The sequence below is a fragment of the Aythya fuligula genome, chromosome 1 (genome assembly GCF_009819795.1).
Source record: "Aythya fuligula isolate bAytFul2 chromosome 1, bAytFul2.pri, whole genome shotgun sequence".
NCBI lineage: Eukaryota > Metazoa > Chordata > Aves > Anseriformes > Anatidae > Aythya > Aythya fuligula.
This window is the reverse complement of record NC_045559.1, coordinates 54,046,558-54,073,846: the sequence shown is the minus strand read 5'-3', so window position 1 is coordinate 54,073,846 and position 27,289 is coordinate 54,046,558. Positions and strand designations below refer to the sequence as shown.

At 46.9% G+C, this 27,289-nt stretch overlaps 1 protein-coding gene across 1 annotated transcript in view; it reads left to right on the top strand.

Annotated features, from left to right (window-relative positions):
- The first annotated feature begins 3,055 nt into the window (after window positions 1–3,055).
- Window positions 3,056–27,289, top strand: part of CACNA1I (calcium voltage-gated channel subunit alpha1 I) — a 145,919-nt gene continuing 121,685 nt past the window's right edge. The window contains exon 1 of the mRNA XM_032195274.1: window positions 3,056–3,336. Within this exon, the coding sequence (XP_032051165.1) occupies window positions 3,056–3,336 (281 nt within the window). The remainder of the gene's footprint in view (window positions 3,337–27,289) is intronic.

Genomic DNA, 27,289 nt, shown 5'->3' with positions numbered 1-27,289 from the left:
AGGGAGCTGTGTACAACTAATTACACTGAAACACTGCAAACGCTCAGTGTGAAACCCGTAGGCCTAATGCATCCCCACAGCCAGACCCTAGCGTCACAGGTAACACAACCAGTGCTTGCCCCACAGCAGCAACCAACTATAGGATCACAACCACGCACAACTGGCCACCCTGATGCACATCCACCTGCACTCAAAAATACACCATGTGCTCAGAGGTGTCCTCAAGTGGGCATCTTCGGGATGGCTTGTGGGATGGTCAGAGCCATCCCGAAGGTGAGATATGGAGCATCATAATCCTGTCTGGTCTTTCCAGTACCTTACTTTAGCTGGCATGAGCCCTGTCCCACAGTGCTTGTTTTACTGTGGATGTACCAAACTTATCTCACCTGTTTTTGATTTGAAATGGGCTGAAATATTGCAGCAGGTGCACCCTGGTTGCTACACAGCATGGGAAGGCCAGTAATTGCAGTCTCAGAGAAAATGTCAGCATTGCGTGAGCTGCAGCTTGGACAAAACAGCAGAAATGTCTCCCTCCAACCTCTGCCTCTGAGCTGCTGGTGGTGAGGACCACAGATCCATCTCCAGCAGGAAAATCTCTCCTTTGCCCTTTTTAATCTGAGACAGGAGGACTAGCTCTACCTAAAGGGCTTGTGAGTGCCCCACTGCTTGGGTTTCCCCTCTCCCTCCTGTGACCCAGAGTATAAATCCTGCTTAGAGCAGGAAATACACCCTGATCACAGCCTCAGAGCTGGTTTGGAGCAGGATGTAGTCTTGAGAAGGGGCAGCTGTCATTCAAAGGCTGTATTTAGTGTCAGGACTCCCAAAGGGATTCACCTGGCTCTGTGTCCATAGGACCTCAAATGAGTCACTCTGGGCAGCACAAATTGGAGCAGATAAACTGCTTGTGATGTGGCCACTGCCTGATTTGTGTGTGTGTGCTTGATCTGTGACGATCTATCAGCCCAAGCCTTTCTCCACCAGCCACCCCTCTTAGACGTGGTCTCGTCTGCTGAGGTGCCTTGGGCAGATCTGCTTCCCAAAATCCCAGCTGCATCTGGCAGTGGTGAGATGGAGAATCAATGTTTGCTTGGAGGTAAAGCAGGGAAATGCTAATGGCGTTGTTTCTCCCATTCCTTTGCTCAGTTGTATTGTTAATTATGAAGCTTTGTACGTTGCATTCTGGAATTGTCATGCCCTCGTCAGTATGGATGCTCTGAGCGCTGTAATAAGTCATTTCTCCCGGCTGTCCCTGCTAACCTTTCTCCTCTGTGTTGTTAATGGGAAAGAAGCTGGGCTCAACCACAGCATGTTAATAGCCTGCAAGGGAGCCAGCTCAGAGCAGGGGAGCTGGTGGGAAAAGGGAATGGGAAAAGTGGTATGAGGAGCTGCATGGGTGCTCAGAATTAAAATCCTGGTGAAAGCGAAAACAGAGGTGCTGGAGGATGGGAAAGATGTGTTCCTGCTTTTGTCAGAAGGGTTAAAAAAATACAATCAACATCCCAAAGCCAGTCAGGAGACACTACACGTGTTTCTTTCCAATAGCTGCAGGCCTTTGGGGTAATGAATTCAAAGAGTCTCAGTGCTATCCCCTAAGGGACACTATGTCTGCTTGCTAAACCTCTGCACTTGCTACTCTTTGTTCTGACAAATATCAAGCCTCGAAGAACAAGCAAAGCTTTGGATCAAAGTGCCTGTGGGAAGCAGTGGGCCCAGGGAATAGGGTGGCTTGCAGCGTTTTAACAGGGGATAAAGGAGGAGTGCAGCCCACAGCAGAAAGGTTGGCTGGACCTGAGATGGTCATGGAGAGCCCTGCAGATCACAGATCCTGCAGGGTGGCCATGAAAGGGGTCTCAGGCTGAAACGTCAGGAGTTCAGTGAGGCAAGGCAGAGCAGCACCAGCAGGGATACATGGAGGTTGCATGATCCTGAAGTGAAGGAGACTGAGCTGAACGTCTGTGAGGAAAACCTATGGCCAGGTTGTGGGAGCAGAGGGTGATGAGATGGGCTCTGTGCAATGGGTCTCAGTAGGCTCACATCCTTTCTAGCTGCTGGTTGGCTCTTTCTGGCTTGCAGTGTGTCTGAGGGCTCGTGTTGTGTTCAAACCTGTGTTTGTAGCATGGGCACTCGAGAAGCTCTGAGTACACTACCAGGGCAAAAGGTAGAAAGCACCCCTCAGGCCACCGTTGTGCAGTTCTTGTGCAAGCAGCCCCCGAGAGTGTCACTGTAACACCCCTCCAAAGCCAGACCCTGGAGTTTATTTCATTCCCCTCACTTTGACAGGCCACTTCCACTGTGTTATTTAATGGAAAACATTTGGCTTTGCATTTTCCCAGAATAAGGCCGCTGTTAAGTGCACCCAATCAGCAAAATGATGTTCTTCAGCTCAGGCACGGTGCTCTGCAGCACGCAGATTCCACTGAGTGAGACCTGTTGTTCTGCTCCTCCTGCACCCACCAGCACTCCCTGACCTTCCTAGTTAGCTGAATATCTTTTGCAACCCACCTTCCCATTACCTCTGCTGCTCTGGTGTATGAGAGCTCTGCAAGCTCCAGTAAAAGGTGCTTAGGGTATAATTCCTGCTTCTACCTTGCATTACAGCTCCCTGTTTAAATGAATACCTGTTCTGTATGGTTTTGACATATTTGCCAGTCTTAGTCTAGAGGAGCCTGCTCAAAGCACGTTGTAGTGCAGGGCCAGCCCAGTGTCCCCAGGGAAAGGGCATGGCTGGGGCAGCAGGGCTGACGCTGGGGCTGGGAGGATCATCTGAAGGATTTCAAGGGCAGGCTGGTTGTGGTGTGTCATGATGGGTCCACGCCACCCCAGAGTGCAGTGCTCTGTGCTCAGGCTGGCTCCAAAGAGTGGACACCATCACCTGAGAAGGACCATACCAGGGTATCCGAGAGGTTATGGGGAAGATTTAAGTAGTTCTGGAGAGGAGTAGCTAGAAGAGGCTTGGCAGAGAAGCGGACTGGCGTGTGGTGCCCTGGTTCTGTTTTCTCATGTGTTTGTTTTCTCTTTCTCTCCTCCTCTCCAGGGGTTCTTGCTTGTGGCGGGCATGGCAGAGTACATCCCCCAGCCTCCCTCCACCTGGCCCGCGGGCCCTCAGCCCCCCAACGCCTCCACCAGCTGCCCACTGGAGCCTGTGGACCTGGGGGTCTCGGAGCAGCAAACGCCGCCAGAGCAGTCCCCATCCTCCCCAGAGCTGGGTGAGGATGAAGAAGCCACCTCCCCGCCAGATCCCGATGTCCCCTACCCCGACTTGGCCCCGGTTGTCTTCTTCTGCTTGAAGCAGACCACCAGCCCTCGGAACTGGTGCATCAAAATGGTGTGCAATCCATATCCTTTCCAGGCTGCCTCTCCTCCCGTCTCACCTCCTGCTCCCTCCTGCCCTGTCCCTCCCCTCTCCCTGCCCACCCGGGACACCTGCCAGGTAAGTAGTGAAGTTTCCTTCATATGTAATGAATCATTTTGTCCATGGCTTGCATTTAAACAAAACATCAGCTGTTGCAATGTGTGTTCAAAAGAAGCTGCTTATGAAAGAAGGGACTTCAGAGAGAGCTGCTGACAGCCTGGATTGTAGAGGGATGAGTGGGGGAGAAGGAGAGATAGGGAGAAGTGCTGTAAAAAGGCCTTGTCTTCCCCTTCCCTGCACACAGAGACAGAGAGAGATGCTGCTGGCCCAGGAGCTTGTGGGCAGGTCCACCATGGATGGACAAGGTGTCCCCCTCCTGTGGGCATACATGGTTAGTAAGAGTTGAGCTTGTTCTTTGCAAGGAACCACCACTCCTCAACCTTGCAAGGTACTATGGTGACCAATTGTGTTTCCCACAAGCAGACATCACTGTCCTGGAGAGGTCTCATCATGATTTCTGGCCATGAATGAAGTGGAGGACATATTAACAAGTGTGGTGGTGAGCCTTATACATCCTTTGGGATGTGATTATATCCTTCCCATGCAAGGGAGGCCACTAATCACACACACATGTCCCCATTCAATCTTGGTGCCTTGGCTGCAAGGGGAGCCCTGCAAACGATAGGCACCTACATGGCTAATTAGTACCAAGGTCGCTAGGTAGTAATGATATAAAAAGCAGGTGGAGGGCAATTGTTGCTCTTTGGATTGTGGAGTCCTTCAAAGTGGGAGGAAGTGGAGGAGATGATGAATCATCAGAGAGGTTGGTCTGAAATTTTACATAAACCTTTTTCTGGCCAAAAATCTCATGTGGTGGTGTTTTTCTTTTTTTCCCCCTGGAAGTTTCTTAGTTCTAAGTTAGGTGGCTGTTATACATAAAGATGGTTTTTGGTTTTGATGTATCAATTTCTAGGTTAAATCTGAGTGTCTGGTCACACAACAGAGACTTGCAAAATATTGCTAGGAGACTTTTCAGGATGAGGAGCTAAACCCCGAGTGAAGTCTGGAGGTGCAGTTAGCAGATGACCTTAGATGGCTGATGAATCTGGAGATTTGTTTGAACTTCAAAGGCAGTGAAAGGTTTGGGTTTCAGATCTGAGCTCTTGTCTTAAAGTTCAGAAGCTCTTAAAAAGGTTTTACAGTCTCAAGCGTAGGTTATGACAGAATCTGTTGGAGATCTAGGGTTTCTGCTTTCCTTTCTACTGGTTGCTCCTTAAAATTTTGAAACTTTGTACTGAATTATGCATTACTTTTCAATTACTGTGTGGCTGTGCTAGCTCTATGTCCTGGGAATCCTGTCCCAGCGTGGGGTGGGCTCAGAATAAAGCATGAAAGATTAGTGTCCGTGAAAAGGCTGCACTCAGAAGATGATAGAAAAGTAGTAGGCCACGTTTGGGATGATGATTTATTTGCTTTTGAGGAAGAAGGCTGTTGGGGAAGAAAAGCATCCATGTTTCTGGCTAAAAATAAATCAATCTAAACAATCCCTGCAGTTTGGTACGTAATGTGGAGTTTGTTTTTAACATCCTAGAATTGTGTTACTCAAGGAGCTTAGCGTTTAAGGGTACATGTGTGGTGCTTGACTTTGAAAAGGACTGTTTCATAGCAGATGCTACAGAGGGGAGCATCACCTGTTGATGGCTTTCCACCTGGCCATGTGTGACACAGGTGTGAAGGGTTGTGGTGGGGCTGCTGGAAGTCTCTTGGAAGGGTTGCTTCATGAATTTTCACCCAGGGTTGCTGGGTGAATTGAGGAGATTATTTGTAAGACAGAGACTGAATGGAGAAGATTCTGCTCCTCTGTTTATTTTTCCCCTCTTATAGAGGACTATAAGAGGATCTTCGAATGGATCATGTATGAAGTAGTTCCCATATTTATCTTTTTTTAAAGAGGGAGTGTTTCTGCAACCTCAAGTTTTCTTGAAAGTAAATATATGCTCTTGGCATCACAATTTTATTGACAACATTGTTTAAAACATACAGTTCTGTGATCTGGCTGCAAATCACTCCTCATGGTCTTATCCCCATGAGGAAATGAGCCCCTTTGTAAGGGATGCTTCTATGAAAGTCAAATATCTTTGAAGAATTTCTGCCAAGAATGCCTCCTTTTTTCCTATTGTGAAGTTTTTCCACCCCTGTTATGTTGGGCTATTAACTCCATGAGACTCTTGTGCCAGGCAGAGGCAGGCTGACTCACCATGGCAGAGCAACACCTGACCTTTCCTGAAAACTCAGCAGAAAAAGGGGGACATTAATTAAAAGCCTGTTAATCTTCTCATTGGCTTTCTACTAGGGCAGAGCTTCATGATCATTATGTTTGGAAGTACTGTCAATGAGACTTAAAATGGAAGCTCTGATCATTAAGAGCTATGTAGTAATTTTTATAAGCACGAGGTCGTTAACCACCAAATTTCAATTTAGGTAATTGCATTCCACCTATTTAAATCCCCCTCCCATGAAGATAATTTTTTCTTCCATGAGCAGTCCTGCAATTTTGTTATGTGCTATTAAACAACTGCCATACTCCTTTGCTGCAGTGCAGTAAGAGGAAAGGGGGAAAAAGACAAACTTGTGTCAGTGCTTTAAAGTCACTTCTGGTTGTGTATTAGTATATAATGTGATGCTTTTGGAGAAAAAAAAATAATCTTAATTTCATTTTATGATATGGAATTTGTTCCATGTGAAATTGGTGATGTTTGCCCCCCATAGAGTATTTACTGGGCTTTTAGGTGATTACACATTTCTGGGATGGTTTTATGTGCAGTGTGAAAGAATGTTTGAATTGCCCTAGTTTACTGAAAAGCAGACTTTTTTCAAAAAATCCTGATTAACCTTGTTAGATGCAGGTAACTGCTGTGTAATCAGCTGGGCATGTGATGTGATGCTCACCTGGAGCTGGCCTGGTTCATGGCGAATGTGCTGGTCTTTGAGGGACGCTAGGCTTGCTGCAGCATGCTAAAAATCCAGCCTGGTCGCAGAACAGTTTATTTGGGTTGATCTCTATTTTCTGTTTTGATGAACAGAAACAAGACTGGCTGCTCTGAATTGCAGATTGCGGGGCTGTTGCAGCCGAAATGTTAACAGTCAATATTTGAAATATGGCTTGGAGAGAGCAGCTGCAAGATTTTTTTTCCTTATGTAAAACCTAAACTCCACGTCAAATAGGATTTCAAGCTGAGGTTGAAGGGGAAATAGGGTGAAAAGTGTGAAATGTGTTTCCAAAACAACTGTGTAGCATCCATCTTATGAATTTATAAAATGTTTGGAACTAAATAAAGGCCATGCCACATGGTGCTTTACAAATGGATCCTGATGCACTTTGCAAATTATGAGAAGATTATGGCAGAGATGCTTGGAAATCTGAATCTCTGCTTGACTTCTTGGGGGTTCCAGAGAGACTTCATGCTTCACCCATCATAGGGTCAGAAGTGATAGATTTGGTTTATTGTTTGAGTCTTTCATTAAAAGAAACTCTTTCCAGGAGGCCTAGACCTCCCTTTGTGGTCATATCTATAATATTGACATGACAGCAAGAGCAAGAATGAAGTATGCCATTAAAAAAAATCAATGCTAAAACTGTAGCAGTAACAAGAGAGGCTCTGCAGCTCGCTGCTCAGTCATTTTCTTGTTTGTTGTTGTATACCAGTCCCCTTCCCTCATTTGTAAAGTATGTTGGTCTTCTGGGTTTCTGTTCTGCTCTCATGCAGAAAAATGTTGCTTGCAGCTGATTTCCATGGTCTAGGAGCAGGAGGTCAGGCCTCCAGTTATGCAACAGATTATGTACACACTTAATGTTTAGTACTGGTGTCTGTTTTATAGGATCAAAGCAGGGTGACTCCTCAGAGCTGGTAGGACTGCTTATGTGTACTGAGGGGCTGTCCCATAGCTCACTAACGATTCTCCAAGAAGGGGCTTTGTTATCTAATGTGGCTCTAAATCTGCTAGTAAGCTTCTGGGGCTACCTTTATTATAAGCTGTCACAGCAGATTTCAGCCTGAGTTACATGCTTGGTGAAACAGTGAACCAGCCTTGGGCACGTTGATGGGAGAGCTGGGGAAAAACCCACAGGTTAAACCCCTGGTGCTGCAGGCGTTACGGCCCACACAAGCAAACGGAGTGCAAAATGGTTGCAGGTTGCGACAGCGGTGGCTCCTGCTGGTGCTGCCCTGCGTGAACTGAGCAGAAAATCAAATGCCAGAGGAGCAAAGGGAATGATGTGTGCGTGGGTCAGTAATTGGTACTTCTCCTGGAGATGTTAAGGGGGTGCTGCGGTGCATGGGGACGCCGCCGCTGCAGCCAGTGCCTTTCAGGCTGAGGGGGTGACAAATCTTTTGCTTATTAATAAGATTTGGGTGCATAGGTGTGTTACGTTACAGTTGGAGCAATTTGTTCTGTGAAGGAAGGGAAATTTCATCTGCAGTTTCTGTAGTGTGTTGTACCTGTTTTTTTTTTTTTTTTTTTTTTTTTTACATAAGCTGTTGCCTGGTGTGCTGTTAAACCATGGCAGCAATCTTTATAACAAATGGATGGAGGTAACTAATAAGCAAACACCTGCTGCAAATTTATTGCCACTCTTGTAAGAGTTGATGTCTGACTTAAGGCTTGAGCTCCTGTAATCCTCTGATTAGGTTTACTTCTCTTTTTACACATTTGCTTCTATTTATATATGTGTATATAGATGCTTAATTTTCAATTTTACATGGTTATATGTATACAATTTATATAGTTAAAATATTATGTACTTAATTTTTCATTATACATATACACAAACAAAAAAGAAAGATTCCTACCTCTCTAGTAGGTGGAGGAAAGCCTGAAAATGTGACCAGAAGGTATAACAATGCATCAAAATTTGAGTGTCTTATGAATTTTAAGCAGGATTCATCATTTTTGAGGACCTAGGGATCATGGCTTTCCATTCTTGGGGTCAGCAGTATCAGCTTTTATATGCATAGCTGGAAGGCACTGAAATGTGTATGTTATTCCTGCTACTCCATTTTAAAGACAGATGCCTCCTGTCTCTCTTTGCAAATCTAGCTCATGAGGCAGGTGAAGAATCTGGCACGTATTTGAGGTCTTGGATAGCTTTGCATTGTTCTAGGTAATCAGGAAGATACTGCTCTGCCCTCAGGCATGGATTGATTTCTGTTGATTACATTTCTCTGTAGACCTTCCTTTAGCCAACAGATAAATCTGTATACCTGAGAACCAACAAGTGCAAGATGCTTTTTTTTTTTTTTTTTTTTTTTTTGAGGTGGTGTGAAACCTCTCTGCACACCACAATGTGCTAAATCCGTTTTACAGTTGCTCCTATTGCATGGGAAAGTGAGCTGATCAGAGCTCTCCAGAGGATGTGGTTTTGGTGGCATCCGTGTTCCCCTGGGCATGCACTGGAGGCTTTCCAAGCTTTAAAAGGGTGTTTCTGGATAGCGGACTGAGCACTTGCTGACTAGCACCCTGGGCTGCCTTCAGGGTTGTTGCACTTGTTCTTCTCAGATGCTTTGAATGAGAGGCAAAAGGGAATGTTGAAAACAGGTTTAGGTTGGGAGATAGTATTTTGTTATGGAAACACCAAAATATGGTCCCTCTCTTTTTATGGTGGTGAGATGCATTGTCTGCCTGAACTCTGGGTTGGAAAACCATACTCTAAATTCTGGGATTTCTCCTGGATACAAACCCTGACACCCAGTTGCAGTTTGTAGGCAAAAGCAAGAGGCAAGGGGAGTGTTACAGTGCTTAGGACCCATAGAGTATCTGAGAACGAAGCTGCCTCTGCAAAGCTAGTGACAAGGGAAAATCATTAGTGTGGGTCGTTTGATGTGCAAGTTTGCAATGGGAAGTTTAGAGGGATCATTTGCACAGTCAAATGTGGTGTAAATTGAATTTAAACTCCTGCGCTGTCATTAGTAGCACACAAGGGATGGATATGCTTGCAGGGGATTTGAATGCTCGCAGTCCGTAAGAAATTGGCTGGGCTGCATGCGTGTGAGATGTATGAAATTCCAGGCAAGTGGGCAGATGTAAAAGGCTGAGGTTTAAATTTGGCTGGCTTGCGAGCTGGCCATGTATATCTGAGCACAAATGCTGAGACAGGATATCTTGCTGCCTCCCGTCCCTTCAGCTGATTCTCTGGGGGTTGTTACAGTGAGAAGTCAAAGACCCCAGATTGGAAGTGAAACCGAACAGCACAGACGAAACCAGGACTCTGCCTGCCCGAAGCTCTAATGGCCATAGGGCCTGGCAATCAGAAGCAAGGCTGGAAGAAATCGTTAGTGCAGATCTATGTCTTCATGCAAAGCTCCGAGCCTTTTGTCTGTGACTGGAGGACAGATGCCGATTGTTGGAGGAAGGGCTGGCCGAAATATTGAGGTGGCTGGTTTGGGAGAGGGGTCATTTTTGCTCTGTGCATGTCCTACTGCCCTGTTTCCTCAGTAAATGCCAGGAGCAGTAAAAGACCTGCTAATGCTGCATGGCCAGGTGCTTCAGGGGGATGGGGCTAGGAATCTCACTGCACTGTTGTTTTTTTTTTTTTTTTTTTTTAAAAGTTATCTCTGAAGTCCCTGAACTTCTGGTCAATGTACACAAACAGAGCAGGGAAGCAGGCAGAGAGGAGAGGATGGAAATCTGCTCATCTGTCATAAATCAGTGTTCTACTGCACCTAGTGAAAACAGAGTGATTTACACCAGCCATTGCTCTTCAGATTAGCTTGGGAAGACTGGTCTTGTATTGTGCAAGTGCTACCAAGTGCAGACAATGTGGTTGGTGCCAGCCGGAGGGGTGTGTGGCGGCCTCAGCCCAGAGGAGAGGGATGATGCCCTCTGAGCACCGGGATGGTAGCAGCACCCACTGCTGGGGACCTCCCCTTCCCTCTGCAGTGCGTGCTGCTGAAACAGAGTGCTGAAAGCCCTTCTGGAACATATTGTGTTTATTCACTGGAATATATTTTGCCTTGGAGAGGAGAATCATTTGCTCTCTGAAAAATGGTCAGTTTGCTTTTTCCAGCCTTCACGAATGCTGTAGCAGGGCATGAGAGGGAGCTGGATGGGGCTCTTGGTGTGATACAAAGGGCAATAAAAACAGTCATTTTGAGTTAAGGCCTATAAAATACTCTGACCAGGCCTCTAATCGCATGTTCTGTCATAACAATGAGAATTAAATAATACAATTAACCACTAACAAATTGACCAGCTGCCTACTTGAGGACTCAATGCTCTTCCCACCACAGAGAGGAAGGGCTTGCAGCCAGTTGAATTTGTGTAATCTGAGCATAATACTTGATCAGAGCTGCTTCAGGTGAGAAACGTCTAGGAGTTGCATCTCCTCTGCAGCAAATGGCCTGCAGCTGGATGGTTAAGAGGAAAAAACTTGGCCTGTTTCAGGCCTGGAGGGAACATGAGCAGAGACTCTGCCAAGCTGTCAACTGCTAAGCTGGGAAGATCTTTATGGTCCTGGAGAGAAGCTGTCTTTGGTAAATGCTAGTGTAGGACTTCCAGCTGCAGGCCTGCAGCCTGGTGGAAGATGGACCAGGCTCAAGATTGCCTCCATTTCTGTCCTGCACTTGCTTTGCATGCTTTTTTTGGTGGCCTAGTGCAACTTAGGCTGTCCCTTTCCCAAATCCCTTGCATCTCCCTGTGCCACCACCTTTCCTGTGCTTCACTCTGCCTGCCACGGGGAAGGGGCAAGGGTAATCCTGTCTGAAGCCTCTCTGAAATGGAGCTACAGGCCTCTTGTTCATGGGGGCAATGTGAAGGGGCTTGAGAAGGTCCCCAGGGTTGTTAAAAGAGACAGATTTCTTTGGTGGGTTGTGCTTGCCCTGCTCATGGTTGCTGCTGGCCTGGATGGAGATGGAGAGATGCTTGTCCTGGCCTTCCTGGTCTCCAGCTCTCTCCCTACCTGTTGTCAGAGTGGGTCAGGACAGGGAAGAGGCTCCCTTGGGCAGGACGGGGGATGCAGAGCTGTGATGTGGGTGACCATCTGACTGTCCCCTGAGACAACGCTGCCATTTATACTTAAGTGCTGTAGCTCATCAAGGAGGAAAGATAAATCTGTCCTGGCTCTTGATACAAAGCCATACTCTTTGCTTATCTTTTCATCCTTTATTTTTCTCTCCCCCGGTCTCCCCTCATCATCGCCTACTGTGCCAGAGTCTATAAAAGCTTGATACTGTTGCTCCCCCTCCTCGAGTGTGACTCGGAGCTGCTGCGTCCCCGCAACTCCCCCGGCAGCCCCTCCTGTCACTAGCCACCCTGTCTCTCCCCTCTCCTTTCTCCATCTGTAGCAGTCTGTCATTTTTCCCCTCTCCTTTTTTTCCTTCCCTGGCTGTCATTCTTGGCTCTCACTGCTAGCAGCCTGTCTCCATTGATTGCTGATGCCCTCAGATTGGATCTCCAACCAGCCTGGCTAAGAGCACTCTACAGAAAGGTGGGGATTGATAAGCAGCCACCCAGGCTTGGTGGCTGTGTTGTTGGTGGGATTGATGGCTCCTCACCCTCCTCATCCTCACGGGGTTCTTTCATCCCCAATTAGACAATCTTATTTCCAGCCTGCCTCAGCACCTGTTTTCCTCTGCCCTCAAACATGCAAGTGGCATCTCTGACATCTCCATCGCATACTCGTGACCCCCAAACCTTTGTGGGCGCTGTTTCTTCTTAACTTTAATAACCTGGTGTTGTTTACCACTGCCTCCCCAGAGTAGCATAAATGCTGAAATACCACAAGGGCTTCCAGATTGCTTGTAGCTTGAAGTAACTTGGATATCTTGAGGCAGAGTGAACCAAATGCACCTCTTGTGGGATTTCATTTCTTAGTCATGGATGAAAAGGGCTAACATCAGTACAAATTCATCCAAGAGAAAGCTGCTGAATCCAGTGCTTGTAATGCTAGCTATGAGATTTGCCTCAACAGGGAAGGAATGGAAAGAAAACACATGGTAAAATATTAACCTTCCTATTGAAATGGGCAGCTCGTAACAAACAGCATCTGCTCTGTTTTGTGGCATGGAAGAGGCAGGAGTTCAATACTTGGGGGTGGAAATACTTTATTCCGTGCAGAGGCTGATAGTCTCTGAAGTCAGAGATCCAAAATCTCTGCTTGCCTTCCAAGCCCTGCTTATCATTTGGGAGCACACTAAAACACCACGAAGATGTACTTAGCAAATCTGCACATCACATCATTCACACACCCTGAGAGGATGCTCCCTATGTTTACCTGTACCTTGTATCTTGCTTCTCAGCCCAAACCTCAGTACTCAAGTGCAGCATCAAGTCCCCATAAGGATACGAGGTCCTTATTTTCTATAAAATGTGCTAGAGATCATCTACCAGCCAGATAGCAGACGTTGTTATTAATAATTAAGCGGAACCATATTCAAACAAAGTATGCTTTGTGATTTATTATAATCTTTGTCATTGTTTCTGTTCACATATTTATCGTCTTGTGATGTAACTTTTGCTGCGAGTGTCCTGGTTTTATGGGTGAACCTGGCAGGCCCTGCTCTGCGCGCGTGTGAGATTCAGGCCAGGCCTTGAAAGTGTTTGTCATAAGTGAATTATATTAAAAAAGACACGCTCAGAGAAGTGCAACAGTAATAATATATTGCCTTTGTGGTACTGCCTGATGTTCAGTGCCGCTGGCCAACTGTGATATTTCTTAATGAAGGATGTTATTTTTTTCCTCACGGCATTTTTTTTTTGCTTGCTTTTTTCTTTCCCCGTGGCTCCTTTGATTCATATCCTTGATGTTGCAGGATCCTTCCCTGCTTTGGAGTTTTCTGCCTTTTTTTTCCCCTCCCCACATGTGTAACTCACTGCTTAGCAGCCTCTATGCTGGCAGCTGTTGTTGTCTTATCTGGAATCCTCTCTGGAAATAGGATTTTAGTGACTGGAGGGGCCCTGGATGGTAATCCACTCTCTTACACAGGAAAACCCTCCAGAGGCAGAAGTCTCCTTGCTGTTTCCTTGTAGCATTTTGTTTTTCCCCCACTACTGCTTCTTTAGTTTCTTACAGGTTGACTCTGTTGTCTTCCCCTGCATGGGTGACCTGATAATGCATGTTCCTCTGCACCCAGAAAGGATGTTTGTTCTAAAGTTGCTGAACTTTTCATTCTGCTTATCGCTTAATGAACTTGTCATTTGAGGTCCTGGAGACAGGGACCAGGCAAAAGACCTGGGAAGGATGCTGGAACAGGGGACCTAGAAGCTCAGGAGAAAAATCAGTCCAGAGATCAGAGCTAGTGTGATGGGGGAAACAAGAGAGAGGGTAGGGGATGGGGAGTGTTGGTGTGAGCATCCTGGTGAGGGGACTGGGTAATGGAGGGGTAGGTAACTGGGGAGAGGGTGCCTGGGTGGGAGGGAGCTGGCTGAGGAGATAAAGGCTGGGGCAAGGAGCCTGGGTTGAGGCTGCAGAGAGAGGGATGGGATGGAGGCATCATGTGTGGGGTTGGTGGGGCCAGTCTGCTCCTGGGGTGTGTTCCTTGCCCCAGAGCCTGCATGTTTTGCAGTCCTGCTTCTGTTTTTTTTTTTTTTCTGCTGTCAGCAAACTTCTAAATATTGCATCACTGTCTTCACTGAATGCCATTCCTCCCCATGGATATCCTGTGCAAAAACCATGAAACCATGTCAATGTGCAATGAAAGATTGTGGTGGAAAGGGAGAGAACTGAGGTGCCATATTTATCCTTAATTCTGATTTCATTTCTTGGATTGAGTTGCAATAAAAGTCTCTCCTGAGCATGTTTAAAGCTTGTTTTTTTTTTTTTTTTTTTTTTTTCTTTTCTTTTCTCCAATGGCAGCTGCTAATTTATCTCAGGATGGATTATTGCTGGATGAACAAGAGGTCTCAGAGGCTATCCTGCTGCCTGGTATGGAAGCAGTGTTTCAGAGTACCCAGCAATGAGTGCTAGTCAAAAACCAACCCAACCCAAAACTTCTCATGAATCCTGCATGGACAAAGCAATGCTTGTTTTGGCAACTGCTGAAATTCAACTTTGATTTCCATCATAAAAAAAAAAAAAAAGTAGCCACATGTTTTATGGAAATTTCAGCACAAAGTGCCATTCAGGTGAAGCTCTAAGCAAATGAGTGAGTGCTGGAAGGGAGAAGAGCGTAGGGTGGGATTAATTAAAATTAGTGTTATCAGCATAGCTGCATACAGCCTTCTGCCATGTAGTTCAGCTCTAACTGAAGCCTTGTGTTCCCCCTACAATACAATGATTAGCTATTAAAGTAGGTACTTAAAACACATCCAACTTCTTCCAGAGAACCATGACCCAGGATTTTCTCTAAGCACGGAATTAATTGCATCGCTCCACAGTGCGTTTGGGGTGCTGTTATTTCTTTAACATGCGTCTCTAGCATATTGTGATATGTCACACATGCTTTAAATATCCAATAGCTTTTTAACTTTTAAAAATCTATTTCACACTTAGCGGCATGCCTGTAATGCATTTTTCTGGAATGTGTGGCAGATGTCTGGAGGAACTGTTTTCTCCCATATGGGGGTTATTTTACTGAAAAATGAAATAGGATTGGCACTTCATTTGATTTCCCTGAGCTGTCACACCAGGGATTCTCTGTCTGGGTGTGAGACATGAATTCAGATCATAGGTAGGCTGCAGAAGGCGAAATGCTTCTCCCTTCTCTGGTGAAGGGGAACTTCTCATGGAGAAACGTGCTTCAGGGTTCCCCTCACCTTTCTCCAGGCACTGCAATGGGAGGAGGGCAGGCTGGGGAGGTCTGCTCTGGGATATCCTGCTCCATGGGGCTTTCTGCATGCTCTGTACTTGCAGAAGTAGCATTAACTGGGTACTTGGACTTTGCTACATGAGGAGGAGGAAGGTGGCAGCTTGGAGGTTACTCCAACCTTCAGGGAAATCTCAATTTTTGTGAACCGTGTTCCTGAGGTGGGAACTAAGCTTGCACTTTGGAGTTGGACATCACTGAATTTGACTCCTGAATGGAGTCATAAATGCTGGGGTTGCAGTTCTTGTTATGTCAGGCTGTAGCTGTATGGGATTACATGGTTTAGGGACAGAGAGGATCAGATTGCTGTCAGCCAACTCTTGTTTGCATGGATCTGGTGAGTATTTGTTTTGATGGCTCTTCCTCTCTGCCCTGTTTGAATGTGTTGGTTTTTTTTTTGTTTGTTTTTTTTTGTTCCCTTGTCCTATGGTGAATTGTGTCCATGTGTTTTCTTTCTGTTCCTCATGGGCACAGTCTGAGCACTGCACTTGGAGCAAGCCCCTCTGCCCTTCTGTTTGCAGCATCAACAGGGAGAGGCAGGGGAAGGAGGCAGAGCAGAGGAACTGCTGTAAGCCTGTGAAGCTGGGGCGTGTGCCAATATCTGCCCTTTGAAATAAAGACCAGGTGTCTCTGGAGGAGTGGGTAAACGCATTGATAGTACATGCTTTCAGCTTGGGCAGCTGAGTTTCTTCCAGCTTTACATTTCAGATGTCTGCAACGCTTGGCCTACACCTCTCCTTGTGCTCAGCTTGGGACAAGTTTCTGGGCAATAAAAATGCCCAAGGCTTATCCTGCTGCTGTAGCAGCCTCACTGCTGCATCTGTGGGCGTGGGCATGCTGCTGTCAAGACATTTCTGAGCAGCATTTCCAAGGGATGGAGGAGAGTAGCCCTGGGCACAGCCCTCGCTGAGGGCTGGGTATTGCTTGAAATAGGTGTGAGCTGTGGGGCTGATGCTTAAAGGCAGGAGGGTGTGTGGCCAAGTGACCTGGGACTCTCCGAGCAGGGCAGGGGATGGCTGTGGTCCCATCAGAGGGAAGGAGAGGTGTTAAGTTAGGCAGCTGTAACAGGAGAGCACAAAAGTGATTACCTCCTTCCCAGGCCACTTGGTTGCTTTGGATGCTCGAGTGTGATTAAGCAGATTAGCGTCGTGCACTTGAGGCTTCGTCTTGTACCTGTGACATTGCACATTCCTGTGCGTGAGGGATTTCCTCATCCATCGCCGTGACACCTCTCCACTGGATGCAGGATTACTCTTTTCTCATGCACTTAGCTACATGCTTGCATTTGGCAATGGCACGGAGGCCACAAATGCACTGTCACGAGACTTACATCTCAATCTCCCTTTCCACTCCTCAACATGCACGTACTGAGAGGCAGGCTGGGGTTAACAGGCGATGCTCGGAGAGCCAGCGTGGTGCTCAGCAGCAGTGTCTGCGTGTAAGATGGTCAGAATGCATTTAGATTTGGACAGAAGAGTGCACAGAATGTTACCGTGTGTATATATTGCTTTTATGTATTATTAACTCTCTTTATTGATGATACATTCAGCATAAATGTATTTGACTAATAATTATACAATTACTACATAATAAATAACCTAAATGAGCTTTTTATTACTCCAATTTACAGGCATCTATATAAATTGGAGGAGTACTCACCATTCTCCTCTTGCCATCCCTGAAAGATACAGAAGGATTATAAGACATTTGCATTGATGAGGCTTAGGTAAATATTTGACCTGCTGGCAAGTTCCTCTTTAATTATCCCTAGGAGAGATGCGCCATGCCTTCCTCCATGTATCTGGCTGGGTGATGAGAGGAGATGCAGGGAAAAGAGGGGAGACCCTGTGATGTAATTCTAAAGCAGACCTTATTAGTTTTGGACTTCATTAGTATTTTTTTTTTTTTCTAGACGGTGGTGATTTAAACCTGGTGTTACTCTTCAGGGTGTAGGGGGGATTGTGGAGCTGTGATGGAGGATTGGTCATCGTGAAGGAGACTCTGGGATGGTGCGTACTGGGTCAGCTGGAGGCCACTGGTGTGGATGGTAGTGACCAAAGGGCATCAGATGGTTAAAATCAGTGGGCTCCCAAAAGTGGCTTGTGTGTGCTGTGGTTCTGGTGTGGATCATCAATGCAAGGAGTTTTGAAGGAAGCAGTGGAGCCCTCTCAGCCCTTCCTTGACCACCTTGTGGCCTGACTTATTCAGGCAGCCGGGGAGGGATGTGAGATGTGATTTGGTTGAAAAGTGAACTATGGGAAACTGGGGTTTACACCTGAGAAATGATCTGTGGGGAGACTTTTTTGGCAGAGGCAGGTCTGAGCCTTCTTGGAAGATATGGAGCTCAGGGCTGGTAAGGACTCAAGCTGTGTGAGCTGTATCTTCTGTGGATAATAAACTGACAGCTTCATTGACTTCTGGAGAGCTCTGCTAGTTAACCCCAGCTCAGGGCCTCTCGGGTTTCTCAAACTGGGGTATAAATCTTACAAGAAGGAATGAACTCTTTCTTGCCAGACTTTGTCCCCCTTTTATGTTCTGGTCAGGCTGAATATACCTTAAAGGACAGCCTTTGTCTGAGCTGTCTTCATGCGCTGTCCTCACTAGGCATTTATTGAAACAATGAAATCTGAGCTGGCAAGGTGGCTTTGAGTTTCAGCTTCGCTTGGTTTGTGATTTATTCAGATCAATTCTCCTTTCCCCAAAATGCTTGTGCCTCCCACCCCATCCCCCAGACAGGGGAGGCAGCTGTTGAGTTGTCATCTCTCTGCTTTCGGGAGGCCCAGTGGGAAGAGGAGACAAAGCAGAACATCTCCTGCCTTCTCCTCTGGCTGCGAGTGGGGAGCTGAGCTCCCAGAGGAGCCTGTGCTTGGCTGCTGCCCGTGCTGTGGTGGGATGTTGCTCTGGGGATGCTCTTGAGGCAGGTGTTGCTGGAGAGGAAGAGAAAGGTCTAAGAAGAGGTGATAGCAAGTCCGGGAGCTGTGGAGGTTTTTGGTTCAGGTAGTTCACTGGTCCTTGGTGTACCTGTCCATCCGAGGGAGAGATGCTAGGCAGGACCTCCTGGGGCAGCCAGGTGAGCTGGAGCGTGGAGGCAGCACAGGAGAGGGGACCTGGGGAATAGGATGAGGCAGCGTACCTAGGAGCTGGCATGTCTTTAAACCTGATGTGTTGCCATGGAGTGTGCCTGGCAGTGAAGCTCCCTTGTTGCTTCTCTAATCCCATTCAGGCACAGAAGAGTGTCAGGGAGATTAAAAACAAAGCAGAGCGAAGCCACCTCATTTCCTGCTGTAGCATGGCCCCCATGCCCTCCAGTGCCTGGGCATTTCTGTCACTTCTCTGGGTGAACCAGCCTCTCTGGGACTTGCCATCCAAGGCAAACGTGTTGCTTTCCTGTGTCGTGGGAGCATGGGAGAGCACCTGCCACTGCTTCCGCACAGATAACAATGCGGGGAGGGAGATGGGACCTTTCTGGGAAGCCAGGCAAGCGTGGGTGCAGGACTGGAGGCAGCAGAACTGATGGCAGTGCTCCCACTAAGGCAAACAGGAGCAGAGCTGGGGTGGTGGAGAGCTGGTGTTACTTAATACTCTCATTAACAACTGAAGAGGAGGCTAATGGTCCTGTAATGGAAATTTCGTAAGATCCTTGACTACAAGATATTACACGTAACGTGGCCTTAGAGAGGTTATCAGCAAGAAAAGATCTTGACCCTGTTTATCATCGTGCTTAGTTTTGTGGCTCTTCCATCAGCTCTTCTCCCCATCTGCTACCTCATTCTGCCTTGAGATCCATCTCTGGCCCTGACTCAGCCCTTCAGCAGGGCAAACCATGCTCTTCCCCACTGCAGAGTGCTGAGCACCAGCCCCATCAGGTCTCACTGGCATCCTCCCCTCTTGCCCCTCAATATCTGCTCTGGTAGTGGCCTAGTGTCTGAAAGAAAAAACTTCTCCCTTCCCTGCTTGCAGGGCTCAGTTCAAACACCCTTCACTTGGGAAAACCAGGACTTGAGCCTGGCCACAGGTGACTTGCCCCAGTGGAGTCTTTCTTGGGGACCCTGCCAGCCTCCTGTAGGGTCCCTGTGCAGCTTTGCTGATGGTCTCCCGCCTGCGCATCAGCCTGCCAAATTCCTTGTGCCCACACTCAATTTACTGAGGGATTAACTCATGTCTGAAGTGTGGATTATTAATCCTGACCTCAGGCAAGAATGGAGAATCTTTTCATTAAGAATGAAAATAAAACAGAAAATGAATAGAAAAGGAGACAAAGAGGCTGGAGGTTGAAGAAAAGGGAATCAGGAGGAAGTGTGGAAGCAGGGAGAAATAAATTTGGTTTGGGACTTGATTTCTCTGTGGGCAGAATGGGGAGAAGGGATGATGGGAGGCTTAATAGGGCAGGAGAGGAGAGTGAAGGGAGGTGGACTGAGGGAACGGAGGGCCAGCAGAGCCCTTGCCCAGGCAGGCTGCCAAGGGCCATGGGCCTGCTGAGATTTCGGCAGGGCTGGGCTGAAGCAGATGGGGAGAGAAGGATTGCAAGTCTGAAGGCTGCATGAAATATTTAAGATGCTCCATCAAGCTAGCTTCTCAGCAGTGCTGAGATGCTGGGCCAAGGGGAGGACAAGAAAAATTTGGCTGATAATGGGAAGATTATAAAAATAAAATCTGACAACTTGCAGCTCTGCTTTACATCTCTCCTTACCTCTTATGTTCTCTTCTGTAGCGGTGACACTCACTAGCTGTTTATGTTGGACACAAACACCATCTTCAGCCCCAAGATTTATTTTGCTTTTCTTTTCCTCACTTTGTTCCTCTTTTTCCCCATCCCCCAAACTGACAGCATCCCTCAAACCATTCGCTTCAGGCTAGTGAGGTTTTGCTCCCTCCTTCCCACTGCTGGGGTAGGGTGTCTTTCTGTCCCCTTTGGGCACTGACACACCTTTTCCCTCACCCTACTGTGCTGCAGCAAGATACACAATGTATGGGGGTCACCTTCTCCAGCTCTCTCCTTCCACCCCCTCTCTTGTCCTTTTGACAATGTTCTTGTGGAGAAGTGGGGGACTTGAGCAGTGCTTGGCACAGTGAAGCCTTGGGCTCGGTTGAGGTGATCACAGAACCAGGGGGTGGTTGAGGTGGGAAGGAACATTCCTGCTCAAGCAGGACCACCCAGATCAGGCTGCCCAGGTGGTTTTTGTAGATCTATGAGCAGGAAAAGTCCACAGCCTCTCTGGGCAGCCTGTGCCAGTGCTGTGTCACCTGCACAGTGAAGATGCAGGAGCAGAATCTGACTGAAACTAACCACAAGGATTTTTCTGTTGACGTCGAAGGTAGAGGAGAATCTCTTGAAGGAGTGGATGCCACTGAGTGCCTAGAGATCCAAGCAATAGTGGAGGATGGTTTCTCCTGCTTGTTCCTGCTAGAGGATGAGCATGCTGTGAGTAGTGCCGGGCACCCATCAAAAGGCTGCTGACCATGCTGCACAGGCAAAGCAGTGTTACTGGTCAGTGGGGCTGAAACTGAGTCTGTCAGGGATGGTGCTTTCTCTGCTTACTTGGCAGCCTCTCCCAGCAGTGCTGTAGGGACCCCAGAGGAAAGTAAGGGTCAAATAATTTCAGCAGAGGTGCTGGAAAAGCAGGAACTGATTGCTCTTCTTGTGAACTTGCCTTAGAGAAGGGGTGAAAGCTTACTCCAGAAAGCTTGGCTTCCTCTTCTCAAGAGATTTTAAATCAGTGCATACTGCACTCTGTCTAGGTATAAATACTGTGACTGTGTGCAATAGCTTCACCCTTTTCTTCTACTCTTCTTCCCATGGGACAAGCGGAGAGGCATTGCCCTCAGAATGGATGTGTGTAGTCACCATGACCTAGTTTGAGAGAGAAATCCAGAAGGGGGAGGAACATGGCCATTAAGTCAACACATACAAATGACTGCACTACCCCCCAAACCCATTGTTATATTAATTTAGTAATTTAGGTCAAGCTTTGGTTATGTAAACAAACAAAAAAAAAAAATCAAAAAATCCTGACACCTGTAGCAGTCTTTGTTCTAAATGTAGACAACAATCCAGGCTTAATTCTGAATTCTTCAGCTCTGGAGACTCCATTTAGAGGTGACAGATGCTGCATCTTGCTTTTGTGATTTCCTTGTGCATGATGCATCCTGCCCAGCAATTTGCTGCTTCCCCCTCCCCACAAACCACACTTGACCTTTACTAAGAGGGTGGAATTGCCTATTTTTTTCCCCTCTGATTCACCCAAGATCTGCAGGTGTCAGGTCAGCAAGTGCATGTTCACCTCTTTTATTTTTTTTTTTTTTTTGGTGGCTGGGAGGATATGAGGTATGCTTGACATGGTTCACAAAGCAAGTGAGTCTGGATCATCGGTCTCCAGCTTTGTGATTGCTCTGTCTGGCATCAGAAACGTCACAAAGACAGTTCAGTAGATAAATATTACTGTATTTAAGGCAAAATGTGCCATGGGTCCTTTCAACAGAAGCATAGAACTACACCAGCATGAGCTAAAGGAATGAACAAAAAGTAAATGTTATCTCAGATGACAAAATAACAGGCTTTCATAATGAACTAGCATCCTTCCCTAGGAGTGATAGCTTCCAATAAGCTTGAGCTGTTTATTCCGTTGTTTGGTAATCAGAGCCAGAAAGTGCTCAGAATGTTTTTTCCACCCATTTTTGTAACAGGAAACAAGGTACTGAAATATCTGGTTAAGGCTATTGATAAAATATCCACCGTACAAGTCAGCAGAACACTATCCAATTTCTTGAGACATCTGCATTTGCAAGAGTGGTATGGCAGCTTCACATCTGAGTAGATCATGTATGGAAAGCCTACGTGTTGGTGCTGTCTTGATTATCCCGTATTAAGATTGATATCAATATTTCTTTAGCTTTCCTCAGGTGTTATTCTTCTTGGCTGTTCCCGTTCACCCCTCATTAGGAGGCAACCATGAAGGGGAAGTGAATGGTGAATTTGGCTCAGGAGCTGGTGAGCTGAGAGCAGTTGGCAGCTGAAAAAGTGCCTATGGGAAGTATTATGCCTGCTGATCCCATTTTTTTTCACACTTCCCTGGGCAGCTGTGTTGGAGCCCAGGCTGGACAGGCATTTGGTCCAATTCAAGATGCCCATTTATTTCTGTTATATTCCTCTGACTGCTCCCAGACTATTCCTCTGATAGGCTTTCTGAGAGTCTGTAAACACTGTCATTTCCTTTAGCAAACATTCCTCTGCTTAATTCTCACTGGGACTTTTCTACTCCTTTACTTTCAAGTTTCTTGCCCTTTTTCTGAGTGCTCCCAGTCCAGGGAACACCAGATCTCCAGCTCCGGAGAGAGCAGAGCAGGAGCTGCTCCAGTCTAAATACCTTTTGGTGGGAATAATTTCTGGCTCATGATCAGTAACCAGGAGTGAAGTTGGAGGCTGCCATCTCAGCATCCTGAGGTGCCCATACCATGTTTACCTGCTGAGTGGGAGCAGAGAAGTGTCCCTGCCCAGGCTCTGATGTCCTATCCTTCATCCTTCCTAATGGAAACAGGTCATGAGTAAGAGCCCTGTCCCAGGAGAGGTAACTACAGGCTCTGACTCTCCCCTGCTTTGTAAGTAGATGTAACAAGGAGATGAGCAGCTTGCTTTAGGAACCCCCTAAAGGAGGAGATTACCTCTTCCTTGGTTGGATAGGTTGGCCTCTGACTGGTCTGGGCACAGTGCATCCTACGTCATGGCTTGGTTTGTTTGTCTTCCCTCCCTCCTCTTCAAGTGTTTGTGGACCTTTGGTCTAAGAATTTAATTAGTGACCTTTTCCTTCTAGGCTGTGATACAGGCACTGGTTACAAAAAAAGATCTTGACCAACTTACTAACTAGTGGGAGGCTCAGCCCATGTCTTGAAGTTCATTTGAGGACAAACCTGGAGCACAGTGAACAAGAGAGCAGGCAATTCATTATCCTGAGGCTGCTATCAGAAATCACCAACTAGACTGAAGGATTTCTTTCACTGCACAAAGGCCCAGACCTGTTATATTACTTGACGCGTCCTGCTCGTATCTTTACACCAAATCCACAGCATTTTCTGTGTTCTCACAACAGCTCAAGCTCCCACAAGCTGAGAAGTTTTGCTTTAGTCATAACACCCATATTTGTCAGCAAGAGATGCAGGTGTTTCAAAGGAACCTGCTCTTGTTTCCTCTGTTTGCTGAGTGTATGAGAAACACTTGTTGTTTCTTCTGTCTTTACTTGTCAAATTGCACTCAGAATTACTTAGGTGTTGCCTTCTGCAGACTGCTCCTTCTACCCTCACACCCCAAGGTTTCTCTTTTAATGGGATTAACTTTTGATGTGGTTCTCATGCCCTTTTCTTTAGACTCAGCACAGTTTGTGGTTTTAAGATCTAATCAATTTTCTAAAGCCGTGCTTAATTTGCAGGACTACGCTTGAATACTGCAAGAGAGAAGTAGTAGCTTGGCAAAGCTGGGAGAAGGAAGGTGGTGTGTTTTAACTTGGCAGGCAGCTAAGCACAGCACAGCTACTTGCTTGCTCCCCCAGGTGAGATGGGGGAGAGGACTGGGGGGGAGAGAAAGCACAGCTTGTGGGTTTGAGAGAAAGAGTTTAATTAGGAGAAAGGGAAAATAATAAGAATACACAAAACAAGTGATGTACAACACAATTGCTTCCCACCTACTGACTGATACCCAACCAGTCCTCAAGCAATGGCAGCTCCCTGGCCAACTCCCCCAAGCATTCTTGTTCCACATGATGCCGTGTGTTACGGAATATCCCTTTGGTCAGTTTGGGTCAGCTGTCCTGGTTGGGTCCCCTCTCAGCTTCTTGTGCACCCCCAGCCTCCTTGCTGGCAGGGCAGCTGAGAAGTCCTTGACTTCTCAGTTGCTGAGCAGAGCGTATGCTAAAACGCCAGTGTATTATCAACATCATTTTTCTCCTAAATCCAAAACATGGCACTATACCAGCCACTGTGAAGAAAACTAACTCTGTCCCAGCTGAAACCAGGACAGATGGTGACTGGAAAGGGTAGGTAGGGGTAGATGAATGCAGGCTTCAATGGGTATCCAATAAGTAACCTTGTAAAGGACAGAATCATTCAGGAGTGGTTATGTAGCTTAGTGAAAAGGATGGGAAATGCTGCTTGCTTTTAGACCAAGTGGGTAAAATCTGCTTTCAACCTATGGGAGCTGATACTTGCTCACAGGTGTTTTAATGATAGTAACACAGCCTAATCACCAAGGCTTCAGAGAGGATCATCAGTGAAACCATTCCCTCTTCTTCATAGAAACAGCCTGTGCATCTAAAAAGTAGAAAGGGAAAATGGAGAAAAAATCTATGGATACAGCTAATGTCAATATTCTTTGGAGAGAAATTTGGGGGGATGGGAAGATGCTGAAGGGATGAGAAACTCAAATTGGAAAAGTGATCTTTCTTAAAAGGCTGCTTAAAGGAAACGGTAGCTTGTAGAAAGTGTTCTCCAAGATGAATTTCAGAGGGTGGAAATGACAGTTTGGTGGGGCAGAGGATGATATGAAGCCAGAGAGAGCTCAAGGGGTGGTTCACTTGCCAGTGGGTGGCACAGCTTGATGGGCAGCGGGGTAGGGACATAGTTAATTTTTAGTATCTGCCTGAGCTTTTTGTATGTGTTATTCCTGTCTGGGCAGAAGGCAAGATGAGAAGCCCTGATTAGAGGAGGAGGAGGGATGAATGTTGTGTTCCTCACAGAGGGAGGCTTGTGGGCAGAGTTCTCTGGTTTGTATGCAATGTTGCCTTGAAGCCTCTCTCTTGTAGTAGCATACACACATTTGCCCTCTCCCAAAATCAGACTCTCCATCTGTTTAATGGTGTAGGCACCTTGGTCCTTACCCAGTGTTTTATCACTTTGATAGCTCTTACCTTAAGTGTGTCTGCTTCTCTCTCTCTCTCAGATCTCTTCACATTACCTCCTCAGAGTGCTCTCTTCTTTGTCTCTTACTAGTCTCAGTGATGCCTCTATCTCTTTTCCCCTCTCCCTGCTGCCTTGCAACCTCAGTTGGTGTTTCTGCTTCCCTTGGAGCAGTGGTGAGGAGGTGCTGTGAGGGGGATGGAGGAAAGGGATGCATCACATACAGAGCAGTGCCCTGGAGATCTGGTATCCCCTGGGTTGAGAACCCACGGCCAACCCCAGGAGGAGTATTAGCAAGACCTGGGTGTGTAGAAAAGGTGCTGTGGTCAGCCACAGCTTCGTTGTGGAGCATATACACACTCGAGAGCATGGGTGTCCCCAGCACCTCAGTGTCACAGGGCTCTCTCAAGCTGAGGTGAGTGTGGTGCTGATAGACCCAAGTCCCTTCAGAGAGCCTGCTCCACTTGGAGCAAGTTTATTTGGTTCAGTCAATTTCTAGAAATCACCCCCAGCAACAGGCCTGATATGTGGGAGCGAGCTGTCTAGAAGACAAGTGTCTTCTCTCAGCTAGCTGTCTGGTTGCTAATGCCCAAGGCAGGTAGGCTGGATGGCCCATAGAAGTGTTGATTTCCCATCAGTGATTAGAAGGGGACCCCGATTTACTAGCTTAACCTGCATCCCTGCCTTCCCTTGGACTCCCTGCCCGCTGGCTGGAGCGACCTGAGGGGAATCTGAACCGTTGTGTGTGGGGGAGAGGTATGTGCCATTACACATGTGCTGAGCTTGGTTTGGCTCCAGTTTGGCAGCAGGCTGCTCTGCTCTTGCTGACTGCTAATGGCAGCGCTGCACCAGCACCGTGGATGTTGATGAAGGCACCCCATCCATGTTTGCTCTCATCAGGGATAAGACTAGCATTTTGGATGCCAGTAGTTGGGTGCTTTGTTCCCTGGCACTGGTTCACAGCAGGTGACAGGGCTGTCAGTGGAGCAACCTGTGCTTGTGAACACACGGCTGCTCAGCCGTAGGGATGCGAAGAACTTTTTCCGTCTCCTGAGCTCTTCCTGCTGCTGCCTTTTTTCTGCCTTCGTTCCCCAGATCCTCTCTATTCTTTTGCCTTGGCAGGAAGAGGTGTCCCAGTGTGCTCAAGGCTCAAAAAAAAAAACCCGAGCAAAATTGGATATGTTTCAGCTTTTTTGTACATGTTTCAATTTTTCCTTGCAGTTTACAGTGCTAGACACACTGGATCTTATTACATAAAGATGTTGTTTCTTGTCATTAATCCAAGGCACGGTGGCTGTTCTTGGCACTTTCCTTCTAATTTGCTGTTTTCCTTGGTGAATAGCTATCTCATAGCACGCAGCCCATCTCTACTAGAGCCCTATTGATAACATTTGCTCCTTAAGCCTAAAGTCAGGGGCAGCATCCTTTCCTGGTTTTGTCTAATTTTATTCCTGATTTAAAAATAGGTCTTTCAGCTGAAGCAGTGGCAGCTCACTGGGATGTGCCCTCCCCTTCCTGGGGAACAAGGCTTTCCAGGTTTGCTCACTTAGCTCAGGCAAGAGTCACAGAGCTCAATTCTGGGTCCCCTGAAATCGGGCACTGGACCCAGGGACTTGATCCAAGTGGAAATGACACTTGAAAATGATGTGAGGGTGGCTTTCTCCAGCAAGAAAATAAATTTCAGGCCTCAGCTGTTCATTCTTTTATGAGTATTGCTAGAATATGTCAGTACTAATGCCTCAGCATGTTTTTGCCTAAGTCAGAATGCAAAAAATGTCATGTTTAAAGCTTTCCTGTGCACAAGGGTGGTGAATGAACTGTCCTGCAGCAAAGGTTTAGGGCCAGAATCATCCATATTTACTCTCTATGCTGTCTAAGGTTAACCTTACACATGTCAGTGAGTTCTTTTGTTCTTGCTCATCTGAAAATAAAGATCATGCTCTGCCACCTGTTGTGATGGCTAATTAAGACACACTTGAGCAACTGAAGAAGCTGGGAAAAAAAGGGGAGGATGAAAAAGCAAGGAACTGTTGCAAAGCCAAGTGCTCCAGCACTCAAGGTGCAGGATTAAGATGGCCAGTGCCTTTCATGATCTGCTCACAGCCCATATATATTTTCCTGTCAGTCCCCTGCCTCTGTCAGGTGCTCGAAGGATGGTGCTCACTTAATGAGCAGCCAGATTACACTTTGTTTTCCTGTGTTTGTTCAATGCGTGGCTCTAGGCCTTATTGACAACACACTGTTTAAGCCCTGCTCT